The sequence below is a fragment of the Poromitra crassiceps genome (genome assembly GCF_964638095.1).
Source record: "Poromitra crassiceps genome assembly, chromosome: 14".
Classification (NCBI taxonomy): Eukaryota; Metazoa; Chordata; class Actinopteri; order Beryciformes; family Melamphaidae; genus Poromitra; species Poromitra crassiceps.
In genome coordinates, this window is record NC_139633.1 from 17,097,602 (window position 1) to 17,119,977 (window position 22,376).

The window sequence follows — 22,376 nt, forward strand, 5'->3', positions numbered from 1 at the left end:
TAATTTACAATCAATTTAAACATCAAAGTTAATCAGTCATATATAGCCTATAGTGGAAGGTAGGCTATGTGTTTTGTATTACTGCAGGTGCACACAGACCTCGTGGGCATAGTCCTCATGGCCTATTAGCTAATAAATAATGACAACAGAATATGCCTATATTTATGCAACCCCCACTCCTTGATAACAATCCAATAAATACCCATTCAAGATTATAAGTGGAATGTATAAACTGGTGAACTCACAGTGATGCTGTGCAAGGTAAATAAAAAGGTGAGTAAACTATACTCCAGTCGGGCTATATACAGTATAGGCAAACAATCTATATAATCTATTATCTATATAAACAAAAATCAATTGCATTTTTAGGATGAAAATATATTTAGTTCTCTGAACAGACACTCATACAATGAAGGTGTGCAGACTTGTTGAACTGTAACTGTAAAGTTAAATAAATAACTAAATAACTAAATAACTAAATAACTAAATAATTAAATAACTAAATAAATTTCGGGTGTTTAGAGTTTATGCGTAACACAAGCTGGGAGCCACTCTGTATATCGAATTGATCGTGCCATGAAGCTTTTAAACAGACTGGGGAGTGAAGAAATGTTATCACGCAGCGCTGAAGTGGATCTGTCTGAAATTAGATTAATAAACGCCTCAGCTGATCAGTCGCACCGATCAGCTACTGAATCACACCTGAATGCAACACCAACACGACGCATGCATGGTATGCTTGAACTGCTTGAACTGATTGGCCCACCGCAGGGTCAGTGCGAGCCCACTGGTCTGTCTTAGGTCAGTGCGGTGCTCAAGGACATTTCAGCCGTTTGCAGAGTCCCTGTATTCTTGACTTGAGGGATCGATTTTCCATATTTCCGCACTGAGTGTGGAGATTGCTGCAATTGCTACGGAGAGCAACAAACATCTAGTTCACGTGCCTAAGTGCCCACCGAGTCATTAGGGCGAGGGGCGCTGTGCCAAAAGCACCTCTTCCATGCGCCTTTACGCACAAGGTAAGGAGGAGGTCTACAGCGAGATATCGCCAAGAAAATTAAAAAGTCATACAGCGCAACTCCGCTGCTGCTGATTACTTGAAAGGGTGGTGCCCATCAAATACACTTCAGATCCATGTAGCGACCCAATGCGCGCAATCAGCGGTCTGCTAGCAATCCCGTCCTTTCTCGTTCACATAAACACTACTTAAACAAAAATATACACGGCCACCTACTGCGCCAGGGAAAGTGATGAGGGGTACCCACCTCGACATTATACTGTTTTCAATTAAAACGACAATGTATAGAGATAAACAGCAAGCAAACCATTGAGATGCCTCTCTAATTTATTTATCGCGCTTGGAGAGTGGGAGACACCAAATTAATTGTCTCCAAATTTGCTGAAGATATTTTACAAAAAATATGCAAGTGAAATAATGTTAATCTGTCGAAGCTTAATATTTTTCATATATGGAGTGTATAATATAATATATTAAATCGAATCAAAACTAAAAACAATCTATGAACTTCTTTCAATTCTATTTTTGTCCTGCATCCAGTATAGCTTATATTACAAATCAACAGGCCTACAACAGAGAGATAAATCACAATAAAACCAGATAGGCATACATAGAAATAAGGTTCTCTGTATGATACAGAGAACCTTATTTCTAAAACTCACATACTAATTTTATTTTGAGTATTCTATTCCTGCAAAGCTGCCACAGTTGCCACTTGAATCTATGCATTCAAGTGTTGTTTGCACTGTTAGCAAGTTTTCTCTGACTTCCAGCAGGTACAACAACAAAAAAGTAAATTAGAAAAATGCTGTGCATGTTATTATCAAAAGTTCAACTGCATAAGGCTCAAACACTATAAGGCCTGTTCTATGCCCTCTGGCTAATGTTTGTGTACGTTGTCAAGGAATTTTAACCTTTTACTCTGTATGAGGAGGGTACAAATAATTAAAATATTTCCATCCAACTTCTATTTCCAACTTCCAACTTTTTTCTCAAGGTGGCATAGGTGTCAGTTTACGACAAGGGGAGATCTAATGTGCAGAATAAAGAAACTGAGCTTTAATTCTGAAATTAGACTACCTGTATTCGATTTAAGATTATTGTTCTCAAATGCACCATGGATGATGACAATAAAATAAAAATAATGCAGCTTGCTCCAAAATCGATTTCAAGTTCAAGTCAGATGAACTTACGGCCTTGGTGCAGTTATCCAGTTGATCGATCAATCTGTCACACGCTCCTCCAAACAAGTCCACTGCAGCCTTTTGGTGACCCTCTCGGGCTCCACTTCAGCACCGAGGGGGCAAAAGGCTTATTTCTCAGTGTCAAACCCCCATTTTTATTTCTAAACAAGATGTGTTTATCAATTAAAATTCCGCATATGCGACTTTGTGCTGTTATTTGCTAACTGCGGACTACATCTCCCCAAACAGTTTAATCTGTGGCTCAAATCAAATTAAACCTCTGACCACTGCAGCAGATTCAGAAAATCCAGTCCGTTTGTTGTATCTATGGATGAGCAATAATTTGTAAGTTCACTATAGGTATAAGTTCACCATAAGCCTATGAGAACACACAGTAACATCAATATGAGAGGAATGTGAAAGAGTGTAACTTTATGATCCCCAAAGAGCATAATAAAAAGCCTAGAGCAAATCAAAACATCAGACTCAGATATTCTCTCTGATGATGTCGTTCAGGGCAGGCCACAGAAATATAATGACAAGCCTGCTGATGCCATATTGCAGTTATTGACTGAGGGACATATAGGAAAGCATATATAGGCTATATGGCCTTGCAGCAGCATAGGGGTCTACAACTGGTTTCTCTTCACTAAATAACTGCAAGACAGCCCGGAAAGACTGTCAGGACTGTGGTGTACCTCTACCTAAGTGGCCGAGCATTCCTGAGGATGCAGCGCTGTCAAATATTTCATTATGGGACGTCATGGAAAAGTGCATGAATTCGTCTGCGATGGAGCAACACAGGGAAGCTATGACCTTAGTAAAGAGACTCATAATGACGAACACAATCTCTGAAGTAACCCTTTCATCCCTTTACGCATGACCCGCTTCTACAAACGATAAACACAATATAATATCAATAAAAAAAACGTACGCCTATTAAACTGCAAAAATTTTGATAGATACATTTAAATGTGATATTAAGACTCGATTACACTATTTTTTTGATTGGTAACACTATTGGCATTGAAATAATTAGATGATTATGCTCGTTAATGGGAGAAGTAACGAGTCAAGGAGTAACGCGTTACAGCCCATCACTACCATGGACATTGGTTTTGGGCGGACCTATGAGTAAAAAAAACTAAGTGCGCGGGCCGAAAGCTGTGAGAGAATGAAAAAAACAGCCTTAATGGAATGAAGTCATCAGCGGTAATTAAATGCAGTGGGCAGAGAAAAGACGGGAGCGCGCCTGCCCCCAGAGCGCGCTGGGTGGTCTACTACGCTGATAAATGTGTGGGCCCCATTCCAAGCGAGTGGCCGTGTAGGGACCGGTTAAAACAATACTACTACTTCTATCAATTTCTTTCCCTGGATTTAAAACTCCACTGCAACAGCAAATACCCTCGTGTACCTCTCACCTTTGAGATGACCATGAAAATCTGACGATGAGATATTTTCATACTGCTTTTCTCCCTGTGGCAAAACGCCATGCAGGAGGAAAGCCAACCGGGTTGTTCCGGACGGGACAATTACAATGAAAACATCAATACACCATTCGATGTTTCAGTTCTTTTTCGAAATCTTATTTAATAATGTTTCCTCAAACTCATCGCTTACTCACACTGGTTCTTGAAAATTATATATATATATATATATATATATATATATATATATATATATATATATATATATATATATATATATATATATATATATATATATATATATATATATATGTGTGTGTGTGTGTGTGTGTGTGTGTGTGTGTGTGTGTGTGTGTGTGTGTGTGTGTGTGTATATAAAGGCGCTGTTTCCCACCTTTACGCACAGGCACCAGCATCTCCATTATCTGGTTTTACGCACGGCCCTGGGATATGAAATTACAAAAATGGCCATCCTCCATTTGATCCAGTATTATGTTCCGTGATGTCAAAACCGACAGTAATCATAAGCATCTCAAGTAATAACCCCGGCAGAGATCAGGAGGACAGTAAGCCCAACTGATTGAAGCCACGAACGTCAAGGCAAAATGTTACAGGCAGCAGCTATCGGGATCTCTGGGGAACAATAAGCAACCTACTGTCAACAGTTTTAGGTTATGGACTGATCGTCTTTCAGTAGCCCTCGCACAGACACATGAAAGACTATAAAAACGAATGGAAATGATCGACTGCGGGGAGATAAATAAACTCATTCGCCTTTTCTTTTGAATTAATTTTAGATCAATTAAGTAATTTCAAAATATCCAAAGAAAACCTATGCATAATATCAGTTTGTACTATACAATCAACTCCTGTCGTGTTGCTAATTATAATCTTAGTGGTGCTGCATTTCACTGAAAAAGAGCTTAGATATTCCCGTTATCGCATGCAGGTCTTAATTCCTCTATAGCCCGAGCGACCGAGCACACTTTTGCCGGTGATATCATGGCTGAAAACTGCTGCGTCTGCCTTACTTTTATTCGTGGACCATTCCGATGGGCAAGTGTCTCTCGCAGGAGTCGATCTCAAGTCCCCCTCCGCGTTTCTGTGCTCACAGCTCGGCAGGGCTCCCGTCTCTCTCCCCTTGTGTCCCGTGCGTAAATATTATGACTGCATCACACAAACAATACTATATTCTTGTGTTAAAAAAGTCTAACATCTCGAGACGCTGCGAGTAGACGGACATATCCCATCAGGCCATCAGATTGAGTATTAGCTGATCTAGCGGGGCTTTTGCTTGATTTTTTATTTAAAGAAGGCCAGGGAAAATGTTTACATTTTGCTGTATAAACATCCTGCCCATGTTCCTGTCTATCTTTTACAGAAATCAGGAGGGTGGTTTTGAATATGAGGGGCATGTTCTTTTGTAAAAGCATTGCATGGACTAAACAAATATTTAATATAATATTTCTTAATATAAATCAAAGCTGAATAAAATGCAGGCATAAAGAATTTGCAATGCTGGTGCTTTATCCACCTGGCCTGACATGGAGAGCTGTTTGCGCTTAAGCTTGTAAATATACATTTCTTATATATGCACAATATTCTAGGTTACAAAAAAATATTAAAATGCCATAACAGAAAATAAGACAATTAATTAAATTACTGTCTGGCCCTGACCTATATAAACAGCTGGTCGTGATCATTCTTTTGTGTTTGTTCATATAATAATATCTCACATTATAAGCTATTTCAATGTATTTCTTTGCAGCTTAGGTTGTTTGCGTGGGCTATGGAGATATAGCTATTCACTATTTCAATGTAAGAGGAAGCAAAAAACATTTCCTTGAAAAGTGAACGCACACAGATGTGCAAGCTACAGCCCACCACTGGAGTAGGAGGGAACTGGGCGGGTCCCAGCATTAGGATGGCCAAGACATCCAGCTTCCAATGCGCTGATGGCAACAGATAAGTAAAAAGTGCAGCTCCTCGGACGCACGACAACACACCAACTGAAGTGGAAAGCGGCTCCTGTTCTGCTCCTTCTCACTTCGGACGCGGCTTACAGGCGGTCAGGCTTCAATCTGCTCCAGGACTGCATCAGAAGGAAGACAGCGTTTAGGACAGTCCCGCCATTGGCTTCGTGCGTAAAGTTCGCCAACGATTACTATCGGGTTTCTTTACGTCTGTGAATTATTACTCGACGTTGTATTGTTTTGTAAGGTGGAACGCGACATTTTAAGTTTGCCACGACGCAGATTGAAGTTAACTAATGACGGCAGAGGTCCAGCAGCCCCCAGCGCAGACTCCTGCCCAGAGCAGCCCCATGTCTGCTCCGGACAAGCCGCACGGACAGACCGCGGTGATGGAGACCGCCTCATCCACTACGAAAACCAAAAAGACAAACGCAGGGATCCGTCGGCCGGAGAAACCCCCTTATTCGTACATAGCGCTGATAGTTATGGCTATCCAGAGCTCTCCAACCAAACGCCTGACGCTCAGTGAAATATACCAGTTTCTACAGAGCCGCTTCCCGTTTTTCAGAGGCTCATATCAGGGATGGAAGAACTCCGTGCGTCACAACTTGTCCCTGAACGAGTGCTTCATTAAGCTGCCCAAGGGCCTCGGCCGGCCCGGGAAGGGCCATTACTGGACTATCGACCCGGCTAGCGAGTTCATGTTCGAGGAAGGCTCCTTCAGAAGGAGACCCAGGGGTTTTAGGCGCAAGTGCCAGGCGCTGAAGCCAATGTACAGCATGATGAACGGCCTGGGCTTCAACCACCTCCCCGAGTCCTATAACTTCCAGGGGAGCGGCGGGGGCCTATCCTGCCCGCCCAACAGCTTGTCTCTGGACAGTGGGATTGGGATGATGAACGGACACTTGGCAGGTAACATGGACGGGATGGGTCTGTCCGGGCACTCCATGTCACACTTGTCGGCCAACAGTGGACATTCCTACATGGGAAGTTGTACAGGATCCACGGGGAGTGATTATGGCCACCATGACAATTCCGGCTCCCCGCTGCTCACCAGCGGGGGAGTCATGGAGCCTCATCCCGTCTACTCGAGTTCAGCCTCGGCCTGGGCTCCGGCCCCCTCGGCCTCACTCAATAACGGAGCTTCTTACATTAAGCAACAGCCACTGTCTCCCTGCAACCCAGGAGCGAACTCGCTGCAGCCCAGTCTGCCGACGCATTCACTAGACCAACCGTACCTGCACCAGAACGGGCACAGTACAGACTTACAAGGTAGGCCAAATGCCAATATTGCATAGTCCTGAGTTAATCTGCTTCACTGCTGATTTTATAACCAGGGGGTTTAACCTAAATGCTGACATAGGCCTATAAGGTAGGCTATAGCTGATTTTACAATAGTAGATTTTGGAAGAAAATTTACTTAGCTAAATCAGTGTGGGGAGAGAAAAAAATCTATAATTTATATAATTTTCAAAGACCAGGGCCAAACAATGAAATAATAGCCTAATGGTTATAAAGGGACGCAATATTTTTTTATTTGGATTAATCATGACAGATTTTTATAGGTGTATGGTCTTTAACAGTCCCCAGAGTCTGAGGACTGTTAAAGACCATTACAATACATTTAACATTGTATTTTATTTCACCAGTAGCCTACACATTGGCGACTTGCATTGCATTGCATTTATTTTGCTGCCACTTTGTAGGCTATGTCTCTTTTACATAATGCGGGAGGGAGGAGTATAAGGTCTATTAGAATTATATTGTGCTCTTTAAGGAAAATTATGTAGGCTATAACTAAAAATAAGCAGCTTAAGGAAGCTGAGCATAGGGTTCTTCAATTTCCTGGCAGCGGGTTTGCTCATCATTGTTTCCCGAAGAAATTCCTGGAAGTGGTAACGGCAAGTCTACCGGGACATTCAGGGCCGTGCCAATCTCGGGGCATAAACAAGCGCGGTTAGAGCCGTCCTGCCTTGCCCCGGAGCGCACTGGGTCCTGCGGGACTGGCGTGCGAGCAGGCCACCGTCAATTAGACTACAACACCCCTCCCTCCCTCCTTCCCTCTCGTCCTCCCCTCGGACAATCTTAATCGTGGCCATTAAATGGATTATCTAGGAATAAAAACATCTATTCAAAAATGATCTTTATAGGCTATTCATCCAGTCTCTACAAATTCCAAACCCAGTTTATTATAGCCTTGTTTATAGTTATTATTATGATTATTAATTATCTGGCCACCTGTCACAAAATAAGACAGGTGCATAAGGAAAACACATAGGCGTCAATTTAATAGGGTAGCCTACTCGGCCTATTTTGTATTTAAAGTTTTAACAATAACTATAAAATCAATGGCTATAAACTGTCACCTTACTAGGCTATATGCCTATAGCCTATAGCCTACTGCAGTGCATTCTGCTTAAGCCCGAGGAATTGTGGCGATGAGGAAATGTCTATCTATCAATAATACCCTCAGCTATGGTGGAAAGCCTATAAATATTGAAGCTATAGGCCTAGCTAAATATTTAGCCTATAGGCTACTTAGCCTATAGTTTTACGTTAAGATTCTTCGAAATTGTCACCATGATGAGCCTATTCAATATTCATTCTTAATGAACGTGTCATTGCATTTGCAATACATTACACTTTGTATTTGCTTATTTATTTTAAAATACCTGTATATTTCTGCTGTATTTGCAGGTATTCCTCGGTACCATTCCCAGTCTCCCAGTATGTGCGACCGGAAAGAGTTCGTCTTCTCGTTCAACGCCATGACTTCCTCGGCGATGCATTCTCCAGGCAGCAGCTCGTACTACCACCACCAGCAGGTCTCCTACCAGGACAGCAAGCTCTACCAGGACATCAAGCCCTGTGTCATGTGATGACCGTCCATCTGCAGAAAGAGGACGCTATCAGAGACTCGAGCCACGCACGACTGCCCGCAGAGTCAACTCAAGCGAGAGAGAGAGAGAGAGAGAGAGATAGATCAAATAAAATAAAAGTAAATAAATAAAAAAGACCACTGACTGAATGACAAAGGCATGCCCTCGGCCTGGAAAGCGCTCACTGCGCCACACGTCAAGGAAAATAGACTGGACTACTTTATACTGTTGTTCAGCGAGAAGAGACGGGGACAGGTCCATCACAGAACAAGCACATAGCCTACAATCTAAATTCATGCCATCAACATCGACCGCGGGCTAAAAAACTGAAACCTAGCTGCTGTTTGGTACTTAGTTCTGCAGAGCGGATGACTACCACTTTACACATAAATGTTTATTCATCTTGTAGGTCTATGTAAATGCACATTTCCAGTTCTCCATCAGAAGTTTTACTTTTTTTTTGACAAATTATTCAAGCTCTTTTTTGGACCTACCAGCGTTAACTTTTTCAATGAACAATAATGGACATTTTATATTATGTGTGTCCATATATATTGTGTAAAAAGGATGATGGCACTTTTTTGAATAGCCTATAAGCGCAACTTTTTTTTATTTATTCTGTAGGCCTACGTATTTTAATTTCGGGCGAATTGGCCAAGGAGGCTTTATTGGCAATATTTGTCAGAACGCTGATTTGTTTTAAAATGAAAATTGAAGATATAATGTAAGCACTGTTATGTCGTTTGTGTATTTGTAGACGGTCATTATTTTCAGCACTGTACATATATGATGTTAGGTCCTTATAGGTTAGGGCTATAGGCTATATTACACCACACAGTTTGTATGAAATTAAATATATCTGTCGGGCAGTTTAAGCCTAAACCTACAAAAAAGACGCATATTTCTATTTCTTCATAGACCCTTAATTTCTTGCAAAAATAAGTGTTAGAAGCAAATGTGACCCAAAAGTCCTGAATGAGAGATTTAGTGAGAAATAAATGCCTTAAATCTTCATATAAATGATCAGTTTGATACTATACTGTAGGCTACAGGCCTAATAGATTGATTAAAAACAGTGCATGCAGGTAAACTATTTCACAAACAAAAATGTGGGTGAACTGAGTGTTGATACCATAAAGGTAAATATATATATCAAGTCCACAGTAGGCTACCACAGACTCACTTTAGTCCCGATAGGAATATCAAAGTGGTTTGTTATTAGAGGAACTGTTTCTCTGACTGGCCCAAAAGCCAAGTCAGAGGAAGCTCAGGCATAGTAGGCCTTGTGCAAAAATGCCACTACTGGTAAACTCTGGTAAACATGTTGTCTTCACTTGCCTGTGGTTTAGGTCATGCCTATTCTTGCAAAAAGGAATTAAATGAACAAATAAATCAACATTTCTATTAAAAAAAGACTATTGTTATTAATTAGACCTAAAATAAGCTATTTTATAAGTTTGATTTTATGCATATGCCTAGTGTAATTCATTAACAAATCAGAGGCAAAGATCACGGCTGCATTTGGTTACAGGGTGAAAACCTGTAGGCCTACAATGCATAAGCCCCCCTCTCAAAATCATTTTGGCCAAATGGTCTTTATAAAACCACAGTCTGGGTCAAAGAAAAGGAAAATGCTGATGCTGGTTCATTTTCAAATATCTAACCTATATCCGGGTAAAGAGTCTGTAAGGGTGAGAGGCTGAGGTGCAGGTTACAAGCTGCCAGCTCAACCATTGACAATCTACAATAGGCAGGGCTTCAAGAGAATGAAACCCCCACAGTAGAAGCATTAAAAAGAAAAAAAAATCCACAGGTTTTAAATTAAAAAGTTGCAAAGGTGGCATGTCTGCAAAAAGCTTTGTTTTTCTATTTATAGAAGCAATACATAATTACTGAAGAAATATCAACCAGAAATATATTATATTCACAGAGGCATCATAATCTAACCGAACACGCACACAAATGTCTTATGGAAATATAAGAACATAAAGGCACATGAGCCAATTTGCCCACACAACACGCTCTTACATCTGATTCCTTACTCATTATTTGTGGATTAAAGGCTATATAGTTGCAAAAACCATAGTTCGTTTTTGCCAGATGTAATAGGCCAATATAAACTATGCTGTCTTGATTTTGGCACCGTCTAAGATAAAGGCTTGCTATGATTAATTGTAGGATTTTATAAAAGCCTGTGGTCACGTGTTAAAAACAGGTGCTGTAATGTAGAAAAACAGGAAGGCAGTAATGCATTTTGTTGGTTGGCAGTCAGATTACGGTGTTCCCCCTCTCACGCACTCCTTGTAAGACAGGCAACATACCTCCAATGTGAATTATGTCTAAATTATTTTATTTTGTTAACCCAAGCCAGTGTTAACTGTTAACCCATGCTCTGTGCATAGATCTGAGCATTGAGGCGGTAACATAACATGCAGGATCATGTATTACTTGTGCAGCACTGCGATCTGGCAACATGACCACTAACTGAACCCCAGTGAAATTCCCTTCTATGAGCATGCCATAGTGCACAGGGGGCAGTAGGCTGGACAGCAGTGGGACAACGCATTAGCAAAGCGATGACATTAGCTGCATGGGGTTCAGTACATTGGCGGACTGAGGGGGTGAGATGGGGCTGCACAGCTGTTCCCTAGCCGGGTCTGGATGACAGCTCCATAAAAAGCCCGAGGCGAGGCCTGCTCTGTGGAGAGACAGACATGCCATGTGCTCATCCCTCGGCAGTCCAGACCTCCCTGAAAAACTAAGGCACTTCTCTGGCAATGCAGACCCAACATGATAGTGATCAGGCACCAGGTCGTGTTGGTGCTATGGCAGAAACACAAAGATAATTAAAACATTATGCAGGGGGTGCTTGATACTTGATTATATGCAACGGTCTGGTTATACGGCTTCGTATGTGCGCGATATTTCTCAGTGACGTCAGTTCTCTTGTTTTGGAACCAACCGGCACTACCATAGATACAGATGTCATCTTTGAAACAAGGCAACAGTACACGTTATCCCTCAGGAAGGATACAGGCATCCCATAGGGCAATCGGTAACAAAATCGGACCACTGGGGGACCAGTTAAGGCCTTTCAAACTTTGAAAATGTGACCATGAATTATAGCGTCCTCATCAGGCCAGACAGTGTAATTTGTTAAGCTAGCTGGATGTGTGTAGCAAGCTTTGTGTCAATTGGACATACCATGTATTCGGGCCTTTCAATGTTTTAATTTTTGACCTCTAATTCTAGCGCCCCCAAAAGGACAGTTAGCAAAATTTCTTAAACACTGGAAAAAATCAGACGGACAAGTGCTCTCTGAGATAGCACCTGATAGCGCCCCAAACTGACCGCCTGCTGATGCATTGATGTCTCTTCATCACCTGCCCCAACAATCCAAGCTCAGGTTGATTAAGTGTATACGTTTGTTATGTCTAGTCTGCAAATACAATGTATACTTAACTAAACAAGATCAAGTCTTGGTGATCATTCTATGCTGTCACATCTAGATTATCTCTACTACACCGCTTAGTTTCTCTTCATTGCACCTACCCCAAAAAATAATAAAATACTTGAGGGTGGAATGCCAAATTTTGCTTAAAAATGGCTGGAAGACCTGACAAGAGAAGAAATACAGAGGTTACAGTACTTGACAAGCAGTTCATCCAGGCATACTGTAGCTTCTGATTCCTTACAGATTGAGGTTGCTATCATGCTGGCTGGCATCAACTGAATTAACCATGGTAATCTAGACAATGTTATAAAGAAAACTACAAAAACAAATGTTTGAACTTCTAGTGTATTTATTACACAAAATATTCTGAAAAACGTGAGAATATTACAGACCTTTTAACATTGAACTCTAAGTGAAGGAGTCTGTGATGTAAAGTCTAAATTCCTATTCCTCCACTATAACACAAGACATACAGGGGTTATGATTGATATGTCACTTTTATGAACTCAGAAATGGAGGTTTCCCTGGATTATGTTTCCAAGAGCGTACACTGTACATCTTGAGTAGTTCTTAGTTCGATTCCTTAATTTGCTCACACTGCAAGAGGACAATCAGAGAATCACTGTTTGGTAATCAATGATGCTTGGGTGAGGAAACCAAATATACTGAACTCTTGAAGGTTAAGAGATCCAATCTAACCCTAAGAACCACTCAAAAGTCATGAAAGCACCAGGGGGGGGGGGGAACGCTCGGGAATCGGAGGCATGTGTAAATAAAACAATATGTATTCCAAAACGCCATGTACAAAATACTTTCCAAGTGAAATGCTTTGAGATGCTGCGATTCAGTAACGAAAATTCCCATTCTTAAAAGGTACTGCTTTAGATTTTTTTTGTCCCCTTTAGAATGAGCAGTCACTTCAGATGTCTGAGGTGCACATAATTAAGGACCTACTGTAACAAACCCAGAGATATTAGAAACAAACTAAACTCTGCTTAAGGCATTTAAGATGGCTCCACAAGTAATACACGTAGTATTTATTGGGTGGTGTAGGTTTTTCGACCGCTATTACTACTGAGTATTTTCATGGGCATCACCACTACTCTCCGATGTGGTTTTATTCTTTGGAGCCGTCGTTGGTCTGGGTCTCCTATTGGGCAGTCCGGCCCTCCTGCCGCCCCTCTGGCTCTTGGCCATCTCGGCCTGCAGCTCGTGGCCGTTCAGAGAGAGCCCCTGCAGGGCCTCCAGCGCCCGCTCGGCCGCCTCGGGGTGGATGTAGTCCAGGAAGGCTCTGTGCTGCGCCCCCTGCCAGGTGAGCCTCAGCGGGGCCGCCTCCCGCTCGCGCAGGGCCACCTTCAGCTCGCTGACGCGCAGCCCGGCCGGGATGCCTCCCAGGTACACCGTGGTCACCGTCGGGGGGAGAGCTGTGCTCGCAGTGGGGGGGGGCTTGCGTTGAGACACGCCATCACTCTCCCTCTCCCTCTCCCTCTCCTCGGGGGCCCTCTCTCTCCTTCTCCCACCACCACTTCTCCTGCTCGTCCCTCTCCCCCCCTCTCTGCGTTCACCCTCATCGCCTCTCCCCCCCTCTCTGCGTTCGCCCTCACCGCCTCTCCCCCCCTCTCTGCGTTCGCCCTCACCGCCTCTCCTGCCTTCCTCTCTGCTTTCGCCCTCGCCGCCTCTCCTGCCTTCCGCCCTCCCATCTTCCCTACCGTCTCCTTTGCTTTCTCTCCTCACTCTGGCTGGCCGCCTGGGCTTCTGCTCCGCCTGCGCTCTGCTCTCCTGCCTGGTCTCCTCCCTGGGTCTCCCCTCGCCATCCTGTGGCGCGTTAGGCCTGGGCCTCCGTCGGCTCTGCCTCTTGGGTTTCTGATCGGCGGGCACACCGGGCTCCTCGGTGGCGGGCGCCGGCCCCAGCGTGACGTCCTTGCCCGCCTGCTCCTCCAGAGCCAGCAGCTTCTTCAGGACGGGGATCTTCTCCAGCTTCTCGGTGTACAGCTGGAGATACAAAAGTGCACATGCTCAGTGAGGCTGAAGGAGGGTCACAGACAGCAATACACACAGCCTTGCTCTGAGCCATGCAGCATTCCTGTAGATGTGTTAAGCGAGTAGCACAGCGACAGCTGACAAATTAATTGGTGTTATTCCATCCTGCTCACAAACCATGTGATCGTAATTATACAACTAGCTATCTTTATGGCCAGAGGATATTTCACTTCAAGTTCAAAAGCAGTTTAAAATAAAGAATGTGCTCTTGATTCCTCGGGTCTAAGACTGTGTTGGAGGGCTTTGATGGTGGACCAGCGCTGTAAAGGATATATGAGGCTATTGTTTTTACACTGGCCTGTTTGACCCGTCTTTCCACTGCCCCTGCAGAGCCAAGCTGGCCGGGCAGAGGAGTCTTTGATGATCAGACATGGCCTTCCTGTCTGCGAGTTCACTGGGTCCTGTTTACTTGCATGTGTGTCTTAAGGGACCCAGGAGTTATGTAGAAACTCTCTAGATGTTAGAAATAATCCCCCGCCAACATCTTAAATAGGAGGAAAATTGACAGGACTGCCGGTGTCAGTGATTTATAAACAGTTAAAAGGTCTAGATTCAAATTTTCAAGCCAACAGAGGCCTGAGGTACTCGACTTGAAAAGGCTATCAAGACAAAGTGAGGTTAAAAAAAGAAGAAGACCTCACCCCACCTCCCCCCGGGTGAGGTGTGGAATGCGGATGCAGTTAATTATTTTGAGTGTAGGCTACTTTACAGTTATTATATATATATATATATATATATATATATATATATATATATATATATATATATATATATATATATAACTTGAGGTTCAGTTAATGTCAATGATTTAGCAAAGGATGAACAGTTGTAAAAAGGAATGAGCAGAGGGAGTTAAATATGCATTGAGTGTAATACTTTCAGATGTTTTATAATTGACATTAGGGAAACATTCCAATGAAAATCAATTCAATTAATAGAGTCACAAACATTATCACAAAGAAATGAAATGCACAGGCACAGTTTTGCATAGGAATTAGGAAGGTCAATTAATGTATATTAAGTCATCTGACAGACGGTGTTTTCACTCTTGTCCACTAGAGGGCAGTATCTCAAAGTCTATGGGTTAAATGTTTTATTAGGCGCTCAGGACAGAAGAGCTGGGGATTGTGCTTTTGGACCCTGAATCTGCTCTGCCCCACCCAGTATTAAGATTTGCCCCATATTGGCTCCTTTAAATTGCACCTTCAAACCCATCTCTTTTATGCAGCCTTTTAGTCTATATGATTGGCTTGTGTATTTTCATGTCATGGCTTTGTGTTTTGCATACTTGGTCGACAAGTGTGCTTTATAAATAAATTGAACTTTTAAATCATGCAGACCCCCGGAACATGACAGGGGACCGGGGGGGCTGGTGAGTGATGGGACGTACTCTACCTGTAAAGATCTTTTTTAATCATTCAAATCAGTGCAAATTTGTAAACGAGTCCTTTATATCCCGTGGTATAATCATCATAACGATGACGGTTCTGATAAGATCATCTGACTTGACATCATTTTCAAACTGATCCAATTGTTTGAATAAGTAGCCCAAGATCCATTCAAAACTTTGGAAACTTTCCTGACCTCACCAGGGGAATATCAGAGTTGTATTGTAGACATATCCATATTCCATACACAGCAAAGAGAACCTCAATTACCTTAGTCCAGATGATTCCCTGTGGCTTGGGGCGTTTGCAGTCTGTTTTAATAACACTAGTGGGCGTGAGAATGTAGTCCACAGTCAGGTCATGATCTTCTATCAGCTCCTCTGGAATGTCCACAACCTGCAAGTACAAATACCACAATAAAATGTAAATAAAGGGGTGAATCTAAAGGTAACATAAAGATTACATCATTAGTCATCTTGGAGATAAAGTGAGACACAAAATCACTTGGACGGTGATATACATTATTTTTTATTGTTGCCATTCATCACTTTGTCGTTTGATAAAGTAGTTAAGTAATTACAGGATATCAGATTAGTGAGAGAAAATGAACATAGGCCAAGTGCAGAGAAAACATGCATTTAGTATTTAAAAAAATCCTGCTTTAAAAACAGCTTATCAAAACAATTACATTAACAATCAATCTTTGTCAAATATATCAAAGGCTTATGAGCGTGCAAAACAGAAAAGATTTTGCTCACAATGTTTCTGTTTGCCCTGGTTAGTGGTTACACCTGAAGGTCAGACTAATGTCTGGAAAACAATACTATACTAAACTACTCCTCCTGTGTCTCCTATAGTGCTGAAACAATTACAACATTACCACAATAGTGAAATAATAAAACAGCATCCATAGATTTGGGATTGTCACTAACATAACTACCGGTAATATACTATAATATAATATACTATATACTATACTATAATACATGTATAATGTTTTGTTTTTCTTTTCATCATAGAATGTTACCAGAATCACATAACCTGTGGTGAATGACGTGAGATACATTGAAAGAAATAAGTTTATTTGATTTGATTAGAACACCTAAAGCAGAGTAATCCATATAGTAAAACATTGCAGTGCTGTTGCACTGTATATCAGCACTTGTGCTCCTGTCCAATCAAATTACTTGACTGGGACTAACTGTTGTATAATAAATGAACAGACTAACCTGGCAGTCATGGACAACAGTCACCACCAGAGTAGACTCATCCACAGCTCCCATTGCGACCATCATGCCATACTCCAGATCAGCATAGCCCTCTCCTTTGCCTATACGATAGCCTATAGGATGGGGAGCCACACAGAGACATGAGATAGGCAAAGTTCATTGTTATTACATCCACAGGCAATACACATTGATATAAGTAATCAAGAGTATGGCACATTTTCAAAACCAAAAATAAATTTACAAATAGAGCAAGAAAGTATATCCTGTACCAAAATATTCACCTTATGCAGCCCCAAACTAGTCAAACTAGTCTGACTCACCTGGTCAAACCTAGTTTAACTCACACTATGTGTCAGACTAGGTCTATGAGTCACAGGAAGTGTAAATACAATCGGAACCTCCGATTGTATTTACACTTCCTGTTAGTCTCTCAAACCAGACGATCTCTTCTGAATAAGGTGAATAATAGGCTCTTTGCCTTATCATTTAGAATGACTCGTAGTCTATTTCTCTTTATTTTCAATGGATAACCATGAGAAAATGAGACATGAGTACCACCCACATTCATTTTTTTGAATAGTTTTTCATACTTTTTAAGGGGCTTGATTTTGGATGAAGGCTGGAAAAACGAATCCAGCGCTATGCTTGGTCGAAACTCTTCTTCATTTGCTTTGGGCAGGCTAGACGCTGCTGCCCATAGCTGCTGCCTCTTGCTGCCTAGACTTGAGTACTGCACGTGCACAACTGCGGCTTCACCAGCATTTTGCGTAGTTTAGAATGACAAATCGTACCGGCGTACTTTGTCGTCAAAAGGCGTGCGTGCTACCAAAAATGAGTACAGGTTGGGCAGGTCTGCAAAGGGGTTGGCCCAGGTTTTTCTGTTCTGTTTGGCCAGATCTTCAGTCCTTTTGGTTTGTATATGTTTGACCTTTGGTATTATATTTGCACAAGCTTTGTCTGGCGACATCAATATGTTTTGGTCTCCAGTTTGGGCCTTTAGCTCTTGTGTTTGGAGGCCGTAACAAACAACAACAAAAGGCCTTGGCTCACCTTTCTCGGACACCGCCACAGATCCAACAACCATGAGGTCCACCTTCACCTTGTCCTCCAGGTCAACCGGGACACTAAACTCCTTCACACCCTGGAGAGAGAGGTTGTGAAGACAAGGAAAGAGGGAAAAACAGAGGGGAAATAAAAGAAAGAGTAATGAGAAAGGGAAACGTAACAGGTAATGTACATCAACAGAGTCAGGAACATCATAACTGAATAATAACTACTACGTTCTCCTGGCTGGGCTACCTGCCTCTGCCATCAGACCAGTTGCAGCTCATCCAGAATGCTGCACCTGGTCTGCTGTTCACGCAACCTCAATTCTCTCGCGTTACTTCCCTCTTCCAGTCTGTACACCAGACTGCCCTTCCTTATCTGCAATCCATGATCAGGTTCCAAACTTCGCCTTGTGCGCTTTGCTCCTCCACCCTTGCAGGTCGCCTCGCTTCGCTATGCGGGGCTCAAAAAGTCGCTCATCCCGGTCGTGACTCTTCTCAACCTTGGCGTCACAATCAGAACGGCCAAATCACTGCCCATCTTCCAGCAGAGACAGGCTGCTTTCTCACTGGGAACGAGTGCTTTCGTTCCGTTCTGTTCCGCACTCGGGAACGATTGCCCTCCCTCCCCTCTGGTCAGCTTTTACATTACAACATTACTTCCGCGCTCGGAAACGGAACAGAGTGCACTTTCGTCATCAACTATGCCTGGAGTTTATCCTCGCCCGTTTGTTGTCTATGCGGTTCGGAACGGTTGGCTTTCACACTCGCAAGTGTTGCGTGTCCGGGCACGACAAAGCGCTCCCCAGACCACCTTTTCAAGTGGATCCTGTCACGGCTCCCCGTTGCGCACCCGGGCGCAGAACGGAACGGTACGCAACGTTCACACTCATCGAAAGTTCCGAAACTGGGGTCAATTTGGGGACAAGTGTGCTCGGGAAGGGTACCGGGGTGCCAGTGAGAAAGCACCCTAAAAACACACCTCTTCAGGCTATACCTGGACCCTTCTTGAACTAACCGCTCTTCTACAAAAAATTAAAAATAGTTCACGATTAACAAATGCTATTTGTTCCATTTGTTCCATCTTAGCTGAAGAAGTCTGTGATGCACAGTTGATTGCACTATTGTTGACAAAATGTACTTTGGCTCGCTTTAGATAAAAGCGTCTGCTAAATGATGTAGTGTACTAGAGATGTAACAGTATGAAAATTTCACGTCACGATTATTGTGACCAAAATTATCACGGTTATCGTATTATCACAGTATTCGTAAATTGCTGCCATTTTTAAAAAGTACTGAGAGACTCAGTGAAATCTTTTTTTTCCGTTTTATATTGAAAACTCAGACCCAAAAAGTACTGATACACTCACTGAAATAATTTCTCCAAGGCTGCATGTTTGCATCTGGGAGACCGTTGCCAACTTTGGTTGATGATGGACAGTATTTACCTTGTTTTTCAAAGCACTGTCATCACGGTACCACGGTTTTAATGATAGTGAACATTTTAAACGGTGCGGTTATCGTAAGGAATTTTATCACGGATATCATTAAAACCAGTTATCGTTACATCCCTAACTGTAATAACACAAAAGATAATGGCACGATGATTTGTCAATGTTCAGGTAAATCAATCAAATGTTAAATCAAAAGTGGCTTCAAGTAATAGACGGGTGGAAAGAGTCAAACAAAGTGGTGAAGGAACATAGGAATATGTGCAACAACTTCTAACCTGAGAGGTGGAGCACACACGCAGCTGCTCTTTGCTGGCCCCCTGAGGAGGGGTGATCTTATTGAAGAGACCAGTACGCAGACGAGGGGTAGGGACCAGTAAGGTTTTCCTCGCCTGGGAAGAGGATACCAAAAATTACATTCATACAGAGAACATTCATAGTTGATTACTGGAACATGGAAGGTCACTGGATGATAGAGATGGGACGATACATCGGAATTCTTAATATATCACAATTCAAAAATGTGACAATCGTGGGGGGGCAGAAAAATTAATCACAGTATTAGCTACATTTTACGCTGCTGTAGTAATCACAATGAGGTGGCTGGCCTATCACAATTTCACAAGCTCTCAATCCAAACAATATTATTTCCAATTTGTAATATTTTGAAATTGTTGACATTCGATCAAGTCAATGCTTGAAAGCTTAGTCTCAGAAATAAATATAATTCTGCACAGTCATACTTTGTTGTCATTGAACTTTTATTTATTACAGGATCATGGTTGTATCGAATCGTGAACTCCATATTGCACATTGAATCACTCCTGAGATAAGCGTATCCTCTCACCCCTAACAGATGATCATGAACATAAGATTGTGTCATTTGGAAAAGCAGATGCAATTTAAACAGTGATGTGTCTGAAATGTTGCTGTAGTAAAAAGAAAACCATGCAGAGCTGGGCCCTCATCCCTGGTTGCTCCACCCCCCACCCCCACCCGAGTGCAGTGCAGTTCTACCTGCAGCACTGCCAGCCGCGTGCCCTCCAGAGGCTTATCAGGATCCACCTTCACCTCAGCCGTCTGGGTGAAGGCCTGCAGATCAGACACCCTGGCGCAGGCTGTGGAAGCACCCTGGGGGGTGGAGAAGAGAGATGGTGGGCACAAGGGGTGAGGAGAGAGTTGTCAGCGGCAACTTACTTCCAGAGTGACAAAGCGTGCCTGCTGCTGGGGTCTGTCTGGATTGACTTTGACGGTCTGGCTGGACTTGAACTCCTGCAGGACTGCCAGCCTGTCACATGCTTCAGCCGCACCCTGGCCAGTGACCACACAGTGAAATAGATGCATGCATGCACAGAGATAGAGAGCAAACATTCACAGGTTCAATGTCATCATGTATCTTCTGTTGAAGGAAAATCAATATTTAGGGGCATTTAAATGACATGGGGCAGGGTGACCATGGGCTGCAGCCTGCAGCAGGCCTGCAGGTCTGAAGCCTTGATGTTGTTATTGCTGATGTTGCAATAGTGTCTTTCCCTATTATGGTAGGCTATTTACTTTATTAGACGACTGCCACGAGTTATTAGTATCCGATAGTTTTCTTTCTCAACACAACTGATACCATGCCATGGTATTTGGTGTGCCTAAAGTTTTGCCTGTACCGTTACCCACGCTTCTGACGTTAGCCTCCACTACAATCAGGCTAGGTAGCGCGTATATTACGTTACTGTATTTGATCACGTTTACGTTGCCTATGATGTAAACATTTGTGACAGCAATAATCATTTTACTACACCGTACAACCGCTGGCCTTTAACAGCCTATTAGCAATGCTGTAAGAAGTGAAACTGCTTTAACCCACCTTAAAATTTGGGATTCTGTTGTGAACAGGCCTTGGAAAGTTGGCGAGATTATTTTCTTCAATGTAGTCCCAAACTTTCTGACGAATGTCCCATTTTGTGGCCCCTGAAGAGAAAACAGATTCGGGTCAATTCTAATAAGCACACTAAAACAGTAGAAGCAATATTGACCTAACGCTCGATTTCAAATGGTCCACACTGCTGGCATGCAATGGCATTCATAGAGTTAGCGAGGTAAAACGTCGCGAACGCGTACCGGAATGTATTTGTATAGCGGGCTCCATAATCTTATTGGTGACACAAATGACTTCCTTCAACAACACTTTAAACTAATCTTTGTCCAACAAAATCGCAGTGAAAGCTGGCGCACACGTGAGCTCTGTAACATAATATCGTAGCAACAGCTGCTGCTGCTTGCCAGTCGAGTTGTTTAGAGTATGTATGGTGGCTCAGGAGGGCCGATCTTTATAACCGTAAAAACGCGAATGGTGCACAGCATAAAGGGAGCTCCTCGATACAATGAGCCACAAGCAACAGTCTAGTAGTGGGAGTACGAGTACAACGGGCCCGGGTGATTTGTAAGAATTTTGGGAGGTTGAAAACGAGGTGGGCTGGAGAGCGTTCTGGATGAGCTGTAAGAGTTGAAGCAAACTGTCCAGCCAAAAGGGAGTTGCAGTAGCCTAGCAGGCTACAGAAAGGAGATGCTAGTGACCCTGGTGAGGAAGAGACAGCTTCAGCAGATATTATACAGGGAAATCCTGTAGGCTTGGGCTGTGGTTTCGATGTGGTCCTTGCATTGACAGTTGGTTGTCCAGAACCACACAAATATTCTTGGCAGTCTGTGCAGGAGTTACTGTGGGTCGATGATGATAGAGAGGTCTTACAGTAGGGAGGAAAAGCAAAGAATCTGTGTGGGAAAGAAATGCAGCTGAGCTCAGTCTTGTCAAGGCTGAGGTAGCAGCCAGAAATCTGACTGGAGATGATGGGCAAGTTAAATCAGATGCATCATGACACAAGGTATGATAAGAGGTGGTGTGGTGTGATGACAGAGCCAAGATATGTAGACAGAAGATGAGGGGCCCTAGGACTAGATCCACTTTTGTTCAGTTCAGTACCTGAATTTGGATATCGATACTGATTCCGATACCAGAGCTCTTGGCAACTCTCCCAAGGGGCTGCAGCCTGCACCATAGGAGCTGGCCCCTACTCTGACATCAATTAACTATTTGGTTTGTTAATAATCAGTTATTTCATAGCATTAGTGACCTGCTTCATTATATTTCACAATGTTACATTCAACAAGAAAGGTCATTAGATTTGCCAAAACAAATGATCCACTCAAAATGATTAAAATAACATTTCAACAAACCAACGTCAAGTAATGTTACTAGCTCACTACTATTACTGCTTAGAACTGTTTCATGCTGTTAT

General features: G+C 42.7%; 2 protein-coding genes across 2 annotated transcripts; one reads left to right on the forward strand and one right to left on the reverse strand.

The window, feature by feature from the left end:
- Nucleotides 1-5,863: 5,863 nt before the first annotated feature.
- On the forward strand, nt 5,864-9,851 carry foxf1 (forkhead box F1). The gene is made up of 2 exons (XM_083651263.1): nt 5,864-6,874; nt 8,300-9,851. The coding sequence occupies exons 1-2, from the start codon at nt 5,899-5,901 to the stop codon at nt 8,479-8,481; spliced, it is 1,158 nt and encodes a 385-aa protein (XP_083507389.1). The 5' UTR covers nt 5,864-5,898; the 3' UTR covers nt 8,482-9,851.
- Nucleotides 9,852-12,272: 2,421 nt separating this feature from the next.
- mthfsd (methenyltetrahydrofolate synthetase domain containing) lies at nt 12,273-21,365 on the reverse strand. Its single transcript, XM_083650638.1, has 10 exons — nt 21,202-21,365; nt 20,948-21,051; nt 20,287-20,400; nt 20,107-20,220; nt 19,368-19,481; nt 17,643-17,733; nt 16,593-16,705; nt 15,634-15,759; nt 13,573-13,927; nt 12,273-13,479 (listed from the first exon to the last, which is right to left on the reverse strand). The coding sequence occupies exons 1-10, from the start codon at nt 21,227-21,229 to the stop codon at nt 13,007-13,009; spliced, it is 1,632 nt and encodes a 543-aa protein (XP_083506764.1). The 5' UTR covers nt 21,230-21,365; the 3' UTR covers nt 12,273-13,006.
- Between the last annotated feature and the right edge of the window lie 1,011 nt (nt 21,366-22,376).